General features: G+C 42.6%; 1 protein-coding gene across 4 annotated transcripts in view; it reads right to left on the bottom strand.

The window, feature by feature from the left end:
* Positions 1 to 15,188, bottom strand: part of LOC310987507 (septin-7-like) — a 65,775-nt gene that overhangs the window by 10,776 nt on the left and 39,811 nt on the right. For all 4 annotated transcript variants that reach the window (XM_083973803.1, XM_083973804.1, XM_083973806.1 and 1 more), the window contains exons 4-8: positions 10,800 to 10,900; positions 10,549 to 10,683; positions 6,372 to 6,489; positions 5,430 to 5,522; positions 5,202 to 5,298 (exon numbers count right to left, since the gene is read on the bottom strand). In XM_083973803.1, the coding sequence (XP_083829929.1) occupies positions 5,202 to 5,298; positions 5,430 to 5,522; positions 6,372 to 6,489; positions 10,549 to 10,683; positions 10,800 to 10,900 (544 nt within the window). The remainder of the gene's footprint in view (positions 1 to 5,201; positions 5,299 to 5,429; positions 5,523 to 6,371; positions 6,490 to 10,548; positions 10,684 to 10,799; positions 10,901 to 15,188) is intronic.

The following is a 15,188-nucleotide window of genomic DNA, read 5'->3' as shown; positions in this document are numbered from 1 at the left end:
AACACCATTAAAGGTCTTAAATTAAATCTTAAATCCAGCTATGCTAATGAGTGAGAATTCATGATACCAAGCCCATGTTATCTTGATGACTTAAATGAGCTGCTACATGCCCTTCTTGAAAAACGCTCACTCACCATTAACTGCTCATGAACCTATAAGCAATGTGTTAGGATGGTGGATCCCAGTCCTTGGTCCGGTGATACCATGAGTCTTACACGCCCTTCTCACCTTGCACCAACACAACTAATTCAACTCAAACATGACACGGTGAGCTGAATAGTGTGGTAGAGCACGGCTGAGATAAACCGGCACTGCTTCAGGTCATAGCACAGGAGCAAAGAAGGGGACCACCGTATTAGAGTGATGTTTCTACTGCAGCAGGAGCTTCAGCACCAAACAGGCTCTAGTTCTCTCCATGACTATTCACAGCATCAGACCTGGGACAAAACAACCAAGTGTATGAGAGCTTGAACCTGGTGAGAACACCAGACTGACGGGAAATTTAGAGATACACGTCGAGCGAATGCTGTCAAATGCACCTTTGGGGGATAGTTTTTGTTTATTACAACCATGGTCTTGTTTTTGCAGTTTCAGTTCTTATACTTAACAAACATTATCTCATGTGTAATTAATGAGATCTGGGACCACAGTCACCACAATGTTTAATGAAGCAACAAAAAGGAGCAGCCACACAACCATACAAGTTTCAAACAAACACCCCAGTTTGACGCACTGCTTGCTGTAGTTGTAGTTGTTGAAGTTCTAGTAGTAGGTCATTATTAGCAACACTACTGACATACGCCAAAACAGAATTGTTAGATGTCTGCCTCCTCTACTAAGACTAGTTTCAGGGTACATCTCTAAATCCAGGTGTCGTGGCCATGGGATGGATGGACGGAAAACAAACTCTGGCTCTGACTGCCATTGACATGGAGGTATAAAAATCTTAAAGGGACAACGAGGAGTTTTGGAAAAGCAAAGCGTTTTTACACTACATGTATGAGCCTCCGCGCACCGTATAATTCTTTGACCGGCGCAAGACAGACTCATGTTTTCATTCATCAAGAATTAAAGTCAGAGGTTGGAAGACGATCACATACCGTCGTAGTTCAGACCATTAACGGCGATTCGGCGGCGTTATTCTCATGACTCGCCACAAAACCTAAAGTAAAGAAACGCTGGTCGGCTCACCCAGCATTTCCGCCACCACTAATAATAACAAAATAATGATAGAGACAAAACGATATATTTATCGAAAATGGACCCATTAACAAGTGTGGGTAGCGGAGATTCATCCACATTAACGTGAGACTTTTTTATAACCAAATAGAAACTCCTCGCTGTCCCTTTAAGCTTAGTAAATGCTTCAGACCTCCTCCACAGCTGAATGGATTCCTCCCTGACTCATGCTCATCCCTACATTACCTTCAGAGGAAATCCCTTCTGAACTTTTTGTGTTATCCTGCTAACAAGCAAACACACACACACACATACACACACAGGTGACATCAACCTCTTGGTGAAGGTAAAGCTAGTTTGGTTTGTTTACAACCTGTATGATCATCTCACTGCTCAGTGACATCACCTTGTTCCCAGATCTCAGTAAAAACTGTGATGAGCTGCTGAAGCTCAGAAAGACTCACGTTGCAATAACTCTGGATCACAGTGAACACTCAGTAAAAGCTTGTCTTATTATATATGGGTTGACTTTTAAAGCAGAAGTGAGTGATATATTTGTGTTAATATAAGTCTTAAATAGTTATATCTTCCGACAGCAATCACTTACATAGAGTGTTTGGACTGAAACACGGGTCTCTCAGTCCCTCTGCTCTGCTCTGAGCCGAAGAGAAAACATTTATCGTATCCTACAGTTTTTATCCAATGAGGAGAGAGAACGGCATGCAGGGCTGTGTGTGCAGCCAAGGAACGCCGTGAATGTGGTGACGTAGCGACGAGGACTGTTATGGTGCGTTCAAGGAAACTCGTATTTTTCCGACCGTGAAGTGGTACCAGTTCGATCTGGTACGAGTTCACCGGTCGGAAGTTACGAGTGGCCGTTATAGTGACTTTCACCGGTAAAACAGGTCGGAAAAACACGAGTGGGTTGCCTGGAACGCTACAAAGTCGTAAGTTGTGACTTGAAGCTGTAATTTACGATTTCAAAAGCCTGCCTGGAACGCAGCATTAGCGAAAACGACCGGATCACTCACTTCTGCTTTAAGTTAGGTGAAAAGAACAAAGGAAACAAAAATAATCATTCATATGTCCCCACTGCTAACATACACTTTGATGACCTTTAAATACTGTTTAGGTATAAATGACAAACTAAAAAGTCATTAACAAAGTTTGGGAGATAGCAATGCAGGATGGATTTTTAGCTTGTTCATCTTTTCATTTTGTGGGTTTAAGCTTATGTGATTTACTGAAACCAGCAGCATCTCAAAAGAATAACTGTTATTTATCATTATCTTATTTATTATTATTAGATTATCCATCAAACAATGTTTTTTTTCAAGTATCCCTTCGTTGTGTGAGTTGTGATCATCAGGACACAGAGAAAGACATTTTACCAATCTAAACCTTTCAAAATAAAGTCGGCAGTGCTCTCTAGTGGACAGACCATGTCAAAAAAAAATTGGGATTTCTCTTTAACAATTTCTTACTACCTGGAACTCTGTCCCACTCAAGAGTGAGTTGCACAGCATATCAAAATGTAAGTAGGTTAATTACGTACTATATGAAAAATTGCCACAAGAATGTTTTTAAAGAGGCCAGTGTTACCTTTTAGTGTTCATTCAACATTAGTGTTCAAAGTTCAAGTGTTAGCAACGAGCATGTGGGCCTACTGTACATTCAGTTGGGAACATATGAACAGTTTTGTTCTTCTTTGTTCTTTCATATTTAGGAATATTACATGTTCACGTTTTATATCCGTGTCCTGCTTTGTTTTCAAACATTTCCAAAATATGGTGCATTCCAGTGTTCGGGGAAATTTTAGTTTAGTCTTCAGCCCAAGTCTGATCAGAGCATTGGTTTGACCATCAGCCTAATGATGAGACAGCACAGCAACAGAAAAAGTGGAGGGAGAGGAGGGATGGAGAGTTTAGGGGAGACTCTGAGGGGGGAGGAGAGGAGGAGAAAATTAGGTTGAAATAAAGTGAAAGATGGTTTTGTTTACCAAAAATGCCCTCTGTCAGTCATGGAAAAGAATAGACAAAGAAAAAAAGAAAAAAAGAGAGAAAAGAAAGAATGAAAAGTGAAAGACTGATAAACGGTCAACCACAGAGAAACAAAGGTAAATTACTTTGTATAAAGATAGATACAGCATATCATCTTTCAGGGGATTGAACACAAATGAACACACCAGTAGGAGCAACAACACTTCACTGTGGCCGAGGGTGAAAAGGTGACAGTCTCATGTCAGCTGGGTTCGCTCAGTGCTTGCTGCAATACTCATACAACACATCCCATAATGCACTCTGTCAATCTTCCTTTTTTCAGATTCCCAGTCAGGCTAAGGACCAACACTGTCATCAAGATGGTGTTTTTGTGTGTTTGTTGTGTGTTGAGGGGAAGAAGGGTGGGTGTTATCACGTAATAATGTAGAAACTGCCAGTTAACTTCATGCTTGTCAAACTGTAATGATACTGGAGCGAGTCCATGGGTTGGGGTGCAGGTTTACATCCAGATGGGACCACTGCTGCATCTCTCTCCTCCTCTGCCACCTGTGATCTCTCTACTGATCCAGTTTGACTAAGCAGACTAACACACAGAATGCTGCATTATTCAGGAATAAATAAGAGTGAATGCAAATAAAACCTTTTTTTTTTTTTCGTCTGTCCTACTGTCCTCAGCCTGTGGAGGGTGTCAACAGTCAAGCACTGGAGCTGCAGAGAGATCCAAGGGCTGCGGTGGAAAAGTCAGAATAACCTCCTGTTCAACCGCTTCTCCTCAACCTCAGTGGAAAATGGCATGAGGCGAAGGAGAGAATCCATCAGGACGCAAAAGAGGACATCTGCAGCAGGGACAACTGGACTGCACTGACACTTACCTAAGCTTTTTTTCCCCAACTAACATTGGAACATTACAGAAAAATACAAAGAGAGAAAGCTGAGCCATTAAAATAATAATTCAACTGAGCAGGATTTAGGAGTTCAGAATAAATTAAACTTTGATATACAGTAAATGTGTATAGTATATGAAATATATGCTTTTAACATTTTTATATATAGTTTTTTTTCATGACTCCTAACTGGGCAGATTTAAAAAGAACAAATCTGTATTATCTGATTTCAAGCTTATTTGATCAGACAAGGATTACTGGATCAGATCAACATATATCATCTGCTCTGTTGTTTCTACATTGATATTGTTTCTACATCTAGCTTGGTGAAACTAAAATGTTGTGCTGCTTTAAATGTTGCTTCCGCAAGGAACTCTTGTCCTTTCCTTTTGTTCATGTAGAATTAGATCAGATAGGAAGCACGGAAGCTCATTTCCTCTTTCTCTACAGAAGTTGACCTTTCAACTGCAGCCAGGAGTCCCAACCCTGTCCACTGTCCCCAACCAACCAGCAGGTGTCACTCATCATCCCCTCTTCACTAACCTCCCACCTCTGACTGCAGCTTATTGTATCAAACCCAATGGAAATCATTTACCACCAGTAGATGAGGACAGATTAACATTAGGTCCACCATGACGTTACATAACCAGTGACAAAGAAAACGGGAAGTGCCATAAACTAAATTAATTTATCACCTGAACATTGCCATCCAGTAAAACACACAGACCGAATCATTCCCTCCAACCATCAGTGAGCTTTTCATCCTCTGCTTTAGATCTGGACAAGTCCTAGTTTCAGCCGGTAGTTAATACATTCAGTGGACACAGGGGGGTCGTAGTGGAGATCATGCACCGTGCCCCACACTCTCAGGAACATCATGCTTCATCCACTCCAACAAAGGGAGAACTGTGACAGCTGGACATTTGAAAACAAGACACACTCCAAACCCCAGCATGCCTCTGCCTCTCTCTCTCACACACACCTGTCACTGTGTGATAAAGGTACCGTCAAAATAAAAGAGCCTAAATGTTTCGCCTCATTAAACCTTCACATTTCTTTGACACGTTTTATCATCTGGGATTCAACAGCTTGGCTATAGATTGGAAGTTGTGTTCTTCCATTCTGGCAGTGAACTTACCTTCTGCCACGCCCCACGGGTACTGGCGACCTCTGACCTTCTTGCCATTCACCTCGATAACGACGTTGCTGCCGACTACGGCCAGGGGCATCTTCTCCTGGAGGGGGGAGGACACACAGCTCAGTGTTAGTCCTGAGAGGACGGACACTGACCGAGACACAGCCTGACCTTTGGCTGTCTGTGACCTCTACTTGTCACTGCAGCTACCCAGACCGTCTGCTCTGTTACCTTTATCTTCCGAATAAGCTTGTTGTCCTCGTCGTCCTCTGTGTCTGGGAATTCATAAATTTTGATTTTGTGCTCCTGTATCTCTTTCATTATCTGAAGAAGGAAGAAATCAGATAAACAGTTACATGCACAGTGTAGACCTGCAAACATGTAGCTTGAAGAAGGATTTTAATTTCCTTATTAGGTTCATAAGCCTTACACATTTCAAAAAATAGATCAATGTTTTATACTTGTTTCAAATATATTTAGCTAGCTTTTTTTCCTCAGATTATCTTGGCATGATGAAACATCTGACTAAAGCTCATTAATCAACGCACTGTGTCTAATCTATTTCACATACACACTAACATACATGTTTCAAAGACAGGTTGTGCATCGAGAGAGTCGTGAACTATTTTTTATGAAGAACACTTTATCCATCCTTCCTGTTCTTTCAGGCAGAATCTCTGCTGGTTGCCTGGCAACCCTCACTATAAAGGTGCGTTCACACCGGACCTTTTATTTTTGTCGCTGTCACTCGTGTCACTTCAAAAAAATCGCTCTGTCACTCTGCAGTCGCCTGAAGTCCCACAAGCGCCGAACAACGTCAAGCCGGCTTTGCTCTGCCGGACCGGTAGAGTTGTATTACGTTTCCATAATTTCAGTAGTTGTCATAGTTACACATAGATTACGGCAGCCAATCAGTGCTGAGCGACAAGCGACTGACGGCCAGAGACTTGGGATTTCTCATCTCGCTGTCGCTTGGAGCCCCAGCGATTTGTCGCCTGAGCGATTAATCACTCAGTCGCCTGTTTGCATTGACTTAATATGTAAACTTATTGCCAGCGACAAAAATCAAAGGTCCGGTGTGAACGCAGCAACAAGACTAACTGGACCAGCTGTTTCCTACCATGAACTTTGTTGGGGATGCAGACCCCTAAAGATAAATACAAATACAAATACCTGTTTTTTAAACAGCTGGCACTCTTCAGGGGTCAAAGTGTCGGCTTTTGCAATAAGAGGGATGACATTGACTTTGTCATGGAGTCTCTTCATGAACTCAATGTCCAGCGGCTTCAGACTGGTGGGGAGACAGAAAGAACACAGTAAGTATGTAAAACATCATCACCATTTCCTGCACAGGTTTATTGTTTAAGACACAAGACTCAATCTTTTTCATTAAAAGGATAGTTCACCCAAAATTCAAATTTCACTCATTATCTACTCATCCTCATGTCAACTAAGAGCTGTGAGAATTTTCAGAGTCCTCCGTTCCTTCTCTGAGTTACGGGGGGGTCCGCGTAGCAGTATTTGTCCATATAATGGTTGTCAATGGATACCAACTTTCTTCGTCCAAAAAGACACACCAAAAAACATCCAAATACCTCCATGCTGCTTGTATGTAATGTCCCTCTTGTATTGAAGCCCCGACATGAGAAATTGTTCCGCCAGTCAGTGCAAATCACGCAAGATTTGCACTGACACAGGAAGAGCAGTGAACCGAGACACTGGGAGCTTCCGCTAGTTTAAAATATAGACTAGAATTTTTTTCAGAACAATTTCTCATGTCGGGGCTTCAATACAAGAGGGACATTACACACGAGCAGTATGGAGGTATTTGGATGTTTTTTAGTGTGTCTTTTTGGACGAAGAAAGTTGGTATCCATTGACAACCATTATATGGACAAATACTGCTGCACGGGCCCCCCCGTAACTCAGAGAAGGAACGGAGGACTCTGAAATTTCTCACAGCTCTTAGTCGACATGAGGGTGAGTAGATAATGATTGAAATTTGAATTTTGGGTGAACTATCCCTTTAAATTTATTTTTCTTGGCCTGGTCGCCCAGGAAACTGATACACTGTCTCTCACCCAGTGCATGCTGGGATATAAGGCTCTGCCCTTGAGCAGCTCTGTCAGGCGAGGTGACTCATCACGTACATGAAGAATTAATTTACTTGAGTTATTCTAAACAAAATACCACACTGTACTTCCTTCAGAGTAAAAGTAATGTGGGTCACCAGCAGAGGGCCGGCCACAGCTGTACGACATGCAGCCTCCAGCAGAGACACAGTGAAGACAACTGAGACTGACAGTCTGTTTGTCTTATTACTTCTCATTCTGTAGTGACGACTCACGGTTGTGTCATATTGACTTCATGAGGGTTTGTCTTGATAATACTTCCATCTCTGTCTGAGGGACAAGTGGGAGTCATATTCAGCTGTGAGGCTCTGACTGCTTCTGTGGCAGCCAGGGTATAGGAATGTGATCATGTGCTGCACAGTGGGAGGAAAAGTGCATTAAAGTGTGTAAATCTTATTTTAGTCGTTTGTGTGCATCATGATGAGACAAGCAAACTGAAGACCTACCTTTTTAGCCTTGCTTTTAACTGATTCGTACTATTTCTATTATTCTAAAACATTCATTTAATTTATTTTATTTTATTATTTATTTATTTCTTCTTATTATCTTTTTTTTAAATTCTATTTTAATTCATCCATTCTTCTTTCTATTTTATCCCACTACACCTGTCTATTTTACTTCATTTTATCTAGTGTCTTTCTCGTCTTCTCTTTTTATCTATTTTACTTCATTTTATCTAGTGTCTTTCTCTTATCTTCTCATTCTATCTATTTTACTTCATTTTACCTAGTGTCTTTCTCCTCTTCCCATTTTTATTTATTTTACTTCATTTTATCTAGTGTTTTCCCCACTGCAAATGAGTGAGTATAAGATAGCGTTTCCCCGATAAAATCCAATGTTCTAAAATGATTGTGTGAATGTGTATGTGTTTGCGAATTTTTTTATGTCTTCCTAACATGTGTTCCCTATGTCTCCCAATATGTGTTCCCTATATGGCTTGTTTTTAACATGTGAAGCACTTTGAGCTGCCATGGGCATGAAAAGTGCTATACAAAGATTAATTGATTGATTGATGTAATGTGTGGATGTGGCTGTGTGTGATGGATGCTGGTAAAGGAATGAAGAGGGCACAAAACAGCTGTTTAGTGGTTCACTAGTTCACAGAGAGAGAGTGAATGAGCCACCTGGTAAGAACAGGGTCAGGTTGGTGTATGATGCATCAGAAGAAGTGACCCCAGATAAAACAGGAGTCAGAGCGCGTGGCAGATCTGAGGAGTGGAGACGACATAGACTGTCTGTTCGCTGTTTGATCTTCACACGTTACTCCTGTCAGTGTAAAATGGTAAATCATCTCCACACACTGACAGTGATTTGTCTGAGCAGCAGAGAGAGAACTATAGGAGAACCTTCTGCTGTCTGCTCCCAAAGCCAGGCTTGGAAGCTTGAGGATGAAGTTAACTTCCAAGGCTGGAGTTCAAACTCTACAGTCACACGTCAGAGACTTTTGGAGAAAATTAAATACAAACTGTTTTTCTGGAGCTGTCGCAGAAGAAGTAAACAGTTTGTTCAGAAACTATATTTTGGCAAATATCTCCATAGAGTGAAATGAACTCTCTGCCCTCTACAAAGCTGAAGAACAACTGCACAATTGTATTAAAAGGACGTCACAGTCTGTTACTGTATACAGCATTAACTCATTTTAAATTTTCACAAAATGAAAACCAAAAACATTCATAAATGATGGTGTGATTTTGTTGGGTCTTTTACCAATCACAAATGTTGTATGATTCCTAAGTTAGGGCGTCTAAATCGCATTATTTATGATGGTGATGACCATAATGATCATCATCTTTATTTACTCTCCTATTCTACTTTCCTACTGTAGAGAACTTGTGTAACTATGCTGTTGAATGATTTTTCAGTTCAAGTCATGACAGCAGTTGGGGTTTGAGCTGAATTATCTCCTTCCTCCAGTACAGAACAAGTCTGTCTGTGTATGCAATGAACTAAATACTACATTAGCAGGCTAACGAGCCGACATAAAACACACAACATGATAGGATTCTGCATTGAAACTCATGTTCACATAGTTCCTTTCTATGTAAAGAGTGAAGGAGTGAGAGGAGGGTTGGGGAGTATAGGAAGTCTGCAAATATGAGAGATAAGATGAAGAGCATGGTTTCCTTATCTAACTTATGTTTGCACTCTTAATTCCTTCATTCCCTTTATCCTGTACATGTACATGATGCCATAGTGCTTTCTTATGGGTGGGCTTTCCACAAATCAGAAGGTCAGTGGTTCGATCACCCTGGGCAAGAACTCAAAACGATCCCTGATGTATCACTGGTGTGTGAATGTATATGATAGACAGAAATGCATCACATGTTGGAGAATGGATGATTAGTAGTGTAAAATGCTTTGAGTCATTGTTGAGACTAGGTAAGCACTGTATAAATGCAAGTCTATTTACTATGAAAACACAAGTGTAGATTTGACTTTTGTCGGGTTTATTGGAAACAAAGCTCCACACACCCACACACACACACACACACACACAGTGTATATATCGACAGACAGAGTGTGTTTGTGTGAGATGAGAGGCCTGCCTCTGTTAGCCTGCTCTCTGACTGGCTGCTTCAGTGATGGAGAGCAGAGCCCTACTGAGCATGAGCAGAGCTGCGTTATGTAACCTTTGTGGGTCACAAACACTGGCTGGCAGCCTCCTTGTCTAAGGCACAGACACACACTCACTATACCCTCATAGCCTGCAAACCAGCCCAAGTTGCGTGGGGAAATCAGACTTTTCCTCAGAGTAAACCAAACCAAAGAAAGGTATAAAAATGTTCAGGTTTTCATGGCACGTTCACAAACACCAGCTTGTGTCACTGGTTGAACTGTTATTTAAACCTGTGCAGAATAATATTAATGAACAGGGCCCATGGTTACAAGAACTGACGGTTCTGTGTGAAGTGAAGGTCCACATTTGGAATTGAAAGCTGCTGCACTAATCAATATGTTTGCATAAACAATAGATCAATAACTGATTTTCATGTGAAAGTGGATTTTATACTGACCTGCAACTAATTGTCTTTAGACTTTCCACCTGAAATTTTGATTTACCACTGGTTTTTATTAACAACAAGCAGCTGTTTTTGACAAATATATTGATACACATCACACGAAGGCTATTCATCTCATCTGTTTTTAATATGCATGTTCCAGGTGTTTACTAAACATCTGTGTCATCTCATCACACCATCGTCCCATGCAGCGCCTACCCGTGTCCAGAGGGTGCGATGAAGTACAGGCAGCAGTGGACTCTGTTGTCTGGCATGGATCTGCGGTTCACCCTCGACTCCGCGTTGAGAAAGTCCTCACACTTACTGTCGATGTAGTTGATGACTGGCTGCCAGCTGATCACCAGGAGAGAAAGATCAGAGAGAACAGAGCAGAGCGATCAGAGCTAAATCTAACCACATCATGGTCTGGGGGAGAAAAGGAAGAAAGGAAAACGAAACACATTGCTCACCAGTTGCTGTTGTCCACTGCATCTCCAAACCCTGGTGTGTCCACGATGGTGAGCGTCAGCTGAACCCCTCCTTCCTTGATCAGCACTTTAGACTGCTCCACCTGAAACCCCCAACACATCACACACTTCAGTCAACCGACGACGAAACCTTGCCTCCATCACATGACAGCATGTTATCAGTAGGTTTGCAAATTTCCAGTAAATTTCCGGTAAATTTCCAGAAACTTTCCATGGGAAGTTAAAGCAGAAGTAAGCGGAATGTTTGTGTTAATATAAGTCTTAAATAGTTGTATCTTCCGACAGCAATCACTTCTATAGAGTGTTTGGTCTGAAACACGGGTCTGTCAGTCACTCTGCTCTGCTGTAAGCCGAGGAGAAAACTTTCCTTGTATCCTACAACCTTTATCCAATGAGGAGAGAGAACGGCATAAAGGGTCCTCTCTGTGTGTGCAGCCAAGGGATGCGCCTGAATGTGGTGACGTAGGGACGAGGGCGGGGACTGCTAACTCCATCTGCTGACAGGAAGTTAGCCAAAACCACCGGATCGCTTACTTCTGCTTTAAACAAACTGTATCATATCCAAACATAAATGTAAATATATTGTTTTGTCATAAGCAGACATCCATGCAATACAATTAAAAAACATGACATTTCAACAGATTTATTTGTGAGTAGAACTTTATCAAGTTTTAATTCTTGTATGAACAATCAATTCTTTTACTGAACAACAAAAACATAAATGTTGGGAAAGAAAACAGCCCTCAATAGCCCTGCAGTAAGCAGTGTGCTGTGGCATGTGATTAAGGAATAGCATAGATATTCAAGTGTACAAGTATACTTAAATCTAGTTGTTTTAGCCAAGATTATGCTACAATATATTTTCCCCAACTACATTTAAGTTCCCTCTTAAAGGCCCCATGCTGTGCACTTTTCTCTGGGTTTATTTACCTGCTGATATCCCTAACAAGATGTATCATTGGTTTTGAGTACCTGTGATCTGCTTAATATCGTTTATACTGCCCCTTTCTGTTGCCTCTTTCTGGAGCTCTAGCAGGCACAGGTCATTTGGCCAATCAGAAGAGAGAATGAGAACCTCTCCTCTGATTGGCTCACTGTTTTTGAGTGCTGTGTGGTCGGGCCAATCACAGGCAAGTAACTGAAACCTAAGCTGCATTCATAAAAATTGAAAAATAACAACTAGTCACGGTGGGCGGAGTTACCTTGTGTGTGACATCACAGAAAGGAGGAAGTGCTATCTGCTCGTCTTGAATAGAATGTTCCTACAAATGGGCGGTGTGTGTTTCTCCGTTTATGACCAGTTTGATGCATGGGACAATATATACGTGGCCCAGAGACCTCCCCAAGCACGAAAAAATAACCAAAATCACATTTTTCATGCCATGGGGCCTTTAAGGGCCAACCTCAAATTTTGTGAATTTTGGATTAATTCCTGTTTATTCCCATATATTCTCGTTAAAGCAGAAGTAAGCGATCCGGTGGTTTTGGCTAACTTCTTGTCAGCCGATGGAGTTAGCAGTCCCCGCCCTCGTCCCTATGTCACCACATTCACGCGCATCCCTTGGCTGCACACACAGAGAGGACCGCCCCTTTATGCCGTTCTCTCTCCTCATTGGATAAAGGTTGTAGGATACAAGGAAAGTTTTCTCCTCGGCTTACAGCAGAGCAGAGTGACTGACAGACCCGTGTTTCAGACCAAACACTCTATGTAAGGTAAAGTAAAGTAAAGGTACTTTATTTGTCACATATACAGCTAGTACAGTGAAATTCTTTCTCTGCATTTAACGGTGCGGCGCCCGGGGACCAACTCCAGATTATGAGCCAGTGCCTTTGGTCAGGGGCACTGACTGGAGGATTAACCTAGCCGACATGTTTTTAGTGGTGGGGGAAACCGGAGTACCCGGAGGAAACCCACGCAGACACGGGGAGAACATGCAAACTCCACACAGAAAGGACCTGGGCGGCCGGGGATTCGAACCCAGGACCTTCTTGCTGTGAGGCAACAGTGCTAACCACTGTGCCACCGTGCCGCCAAGTAAGTGATTGCTGTCGGAAGATATAACTATTTAAGACTCATATTAACACAAATATTCTGCTTACTTCTGCTTTAATTCCCATATTCCCGTTATTTCCCATGGAAATTTCCAACTTTGTAAATTCCAGGAATTTCGCAACCCTAGTTATTAGTCATATCGTATCGCAAATCCTGTTGTAGGAAATTTCTGAGGAACATTCCAGGAGGATTCAACATTTTGGCAGCAATAGTGGGCCCACACACCTCGGCCTTCACTCCACCATCCCACTCAGGTCCCTGATGCTACATCAACACACTACAAGTGCACCCACACAGCCTGCAGGGAGATTCAGAGATCCTCCTATCTGCTGCTCCTATGTGTGAGCGCTCAGACTCATTCCTTCCTCCGAGAGGCAAATATTTAGAGCAGCGATGTGTAAATAGGTGAGAGATGGATGATCACCAACCCGTCACTAATACACTGCTGAATGAATGCATCCTTGAACTGACACGAAGCAGGCTGTGTGGAGGAAACGCAAAGCTGCAGTGACCTCTCATCATTATTATTCATCTATTACACACATATCAGAGTAAAAAACACACTTACAGGACTGTTCCATAAACTGCAGAGGATTGTGAACAGGGTCATAGTTGCTGTACAAAATACCTTAAAGGGATAGTTCAACATTTTGGCAAATTGGCCCATTGCCATAATCCCTATAGTTTTAGGAGTAGGTTCGTTACTTTTAATTGTCGGAGCAGAGCCGCAAACTGCTAAAAACAGACTGGGAGGTAGAGCCTTCAGTTACCGGGCTCCTTTACTGTGGAACCAGCTCTCTCCATGGGTCAAAGAGGCAGACAGACACTCTTACTACATTTAAGTCTAGACTTAAGACCTTCCTGTATGGCAGAGCTTTTAGTTAGAGCTGGTTCAGGTAGCTCTGAACCATTTTATAGCTACGCTGCTATAGACTTAGACTGCTGGGGAACACATCTGGTTACATGGAGCCCTCTCCTTTCTCCTCCTCTCCTCTCCTCTCCTCTCCTCTCCTCTCCTCTCCTCTCCTCTCCTCTCCTCTCCTCTCCTCTCCTCTCCTCTCCTCTCCTCTCCTCTCCTCTCCTCTACTCTCCTCTCCTCTCTGTTATAAACTGTTTTCTTGTCTGTAACAACATCTATTGCACGTCTGTCCGTCCTGGGTGAGGGATCCCTCCTCTGTTGCTCACCCTGAGGTTTCTCCAATTTTTCCCTGTTAAAAGGGTTTTCTATGGAGTTTTTCCTCAGTGGATGTGAGGGTCTAAGGGCAGAGGATGTTGTTGTGATGCCATGTAAAGCCCTTTGAGACAGACTGTTTGTAAAAACAGGCTATACAAATAAAACTGCCTTGCCTTGCCTACACATTCACACACCAGCGTTGATTGATACAGCTCAGTATCTTGCCCACGGATTCTTCAACCTGTGGATCAAACCACCGACCTCCTGGTAAGCAGACTACCCTCCGCTCCCTCCTGAACCGCAGCCGCCCCACGGTGCTCAAGTAAATCAGGACCCGACGTACTGCTGTTAAAATAACAGAGTTTGAAATGGTAAAAGCAGGAAAGCAGTCACATATATATATCCACAGTCAGTCCCACAGATCCATCATTTCCTGCAGCTCCTCTGCTGTTCCCTCACATTGCCGCATACTTTCACAAGGCCATCTAGTTATTTTAGGATCACCCCTTTAACTCAAACTACAGCCCTCTCGCTAACACAAACATTCTTCAGCTTCCACAAACCTTCAGATAATCTGTCCGACTCTACAGCTGAGCGTATATATCACGCACCGCAGCCATTTGACATATGTGAGCTTAATTGCGCATCCAGCGTGTGCGTTCTAGAGTGTGTGTTTGTACTGTAAGTGTTTGTGCATGACATGTCTGCCATCTCAAAACCAAATCTGCTATTTCCACCAGTTCTGCGAAGAAAAACAAATTTGGGAGAAAAACCTCAAAAATGCCGTCAGTCTCAACACCATCATTTAAAAAGAAATCCGATCCGGGGGAATGTGAGCGAGCGACAAAACATGAGATTGTTCTGGAATAAAAATAAACTGACCCCGTCTCTCTCCTCAGCCTCAGACCACAGCGCCCGTGGCAAATACACTTGCACACGCTAACTGCTACTAGCAGGAGGGCAGATATGGCCACGCCGCCCGCGCTCATGGGGTTCACATGAGGTTGGGATGCGAGTGATGGAGCAGAGGAATCTTAATGTGTTCAGTCTCGCCAGAAAGCAGAGCCAATCTCTCAGTGGGCTGGTGCACAGACAGAGAGAGGTGCTGTCATGTGCAGAGGCAAAAGATACAGTGAGTGACATC

The sequence above is a fragment of the Trachurus trachurus genome, assembly GCF_905171665.1.
Source record: "Trachurus trachurus genome assembly, chromosome: 6".
Classification (NCBI taxonomy): Eukaryota; Metazoa; Chordata; class Actinopteri; order Carangiformes; family Carangidae; genus Trachurus; species Trachurus trachurus.
This window is presented reverse-complemented; position numbering and strand designations above follow the sequence as displayed.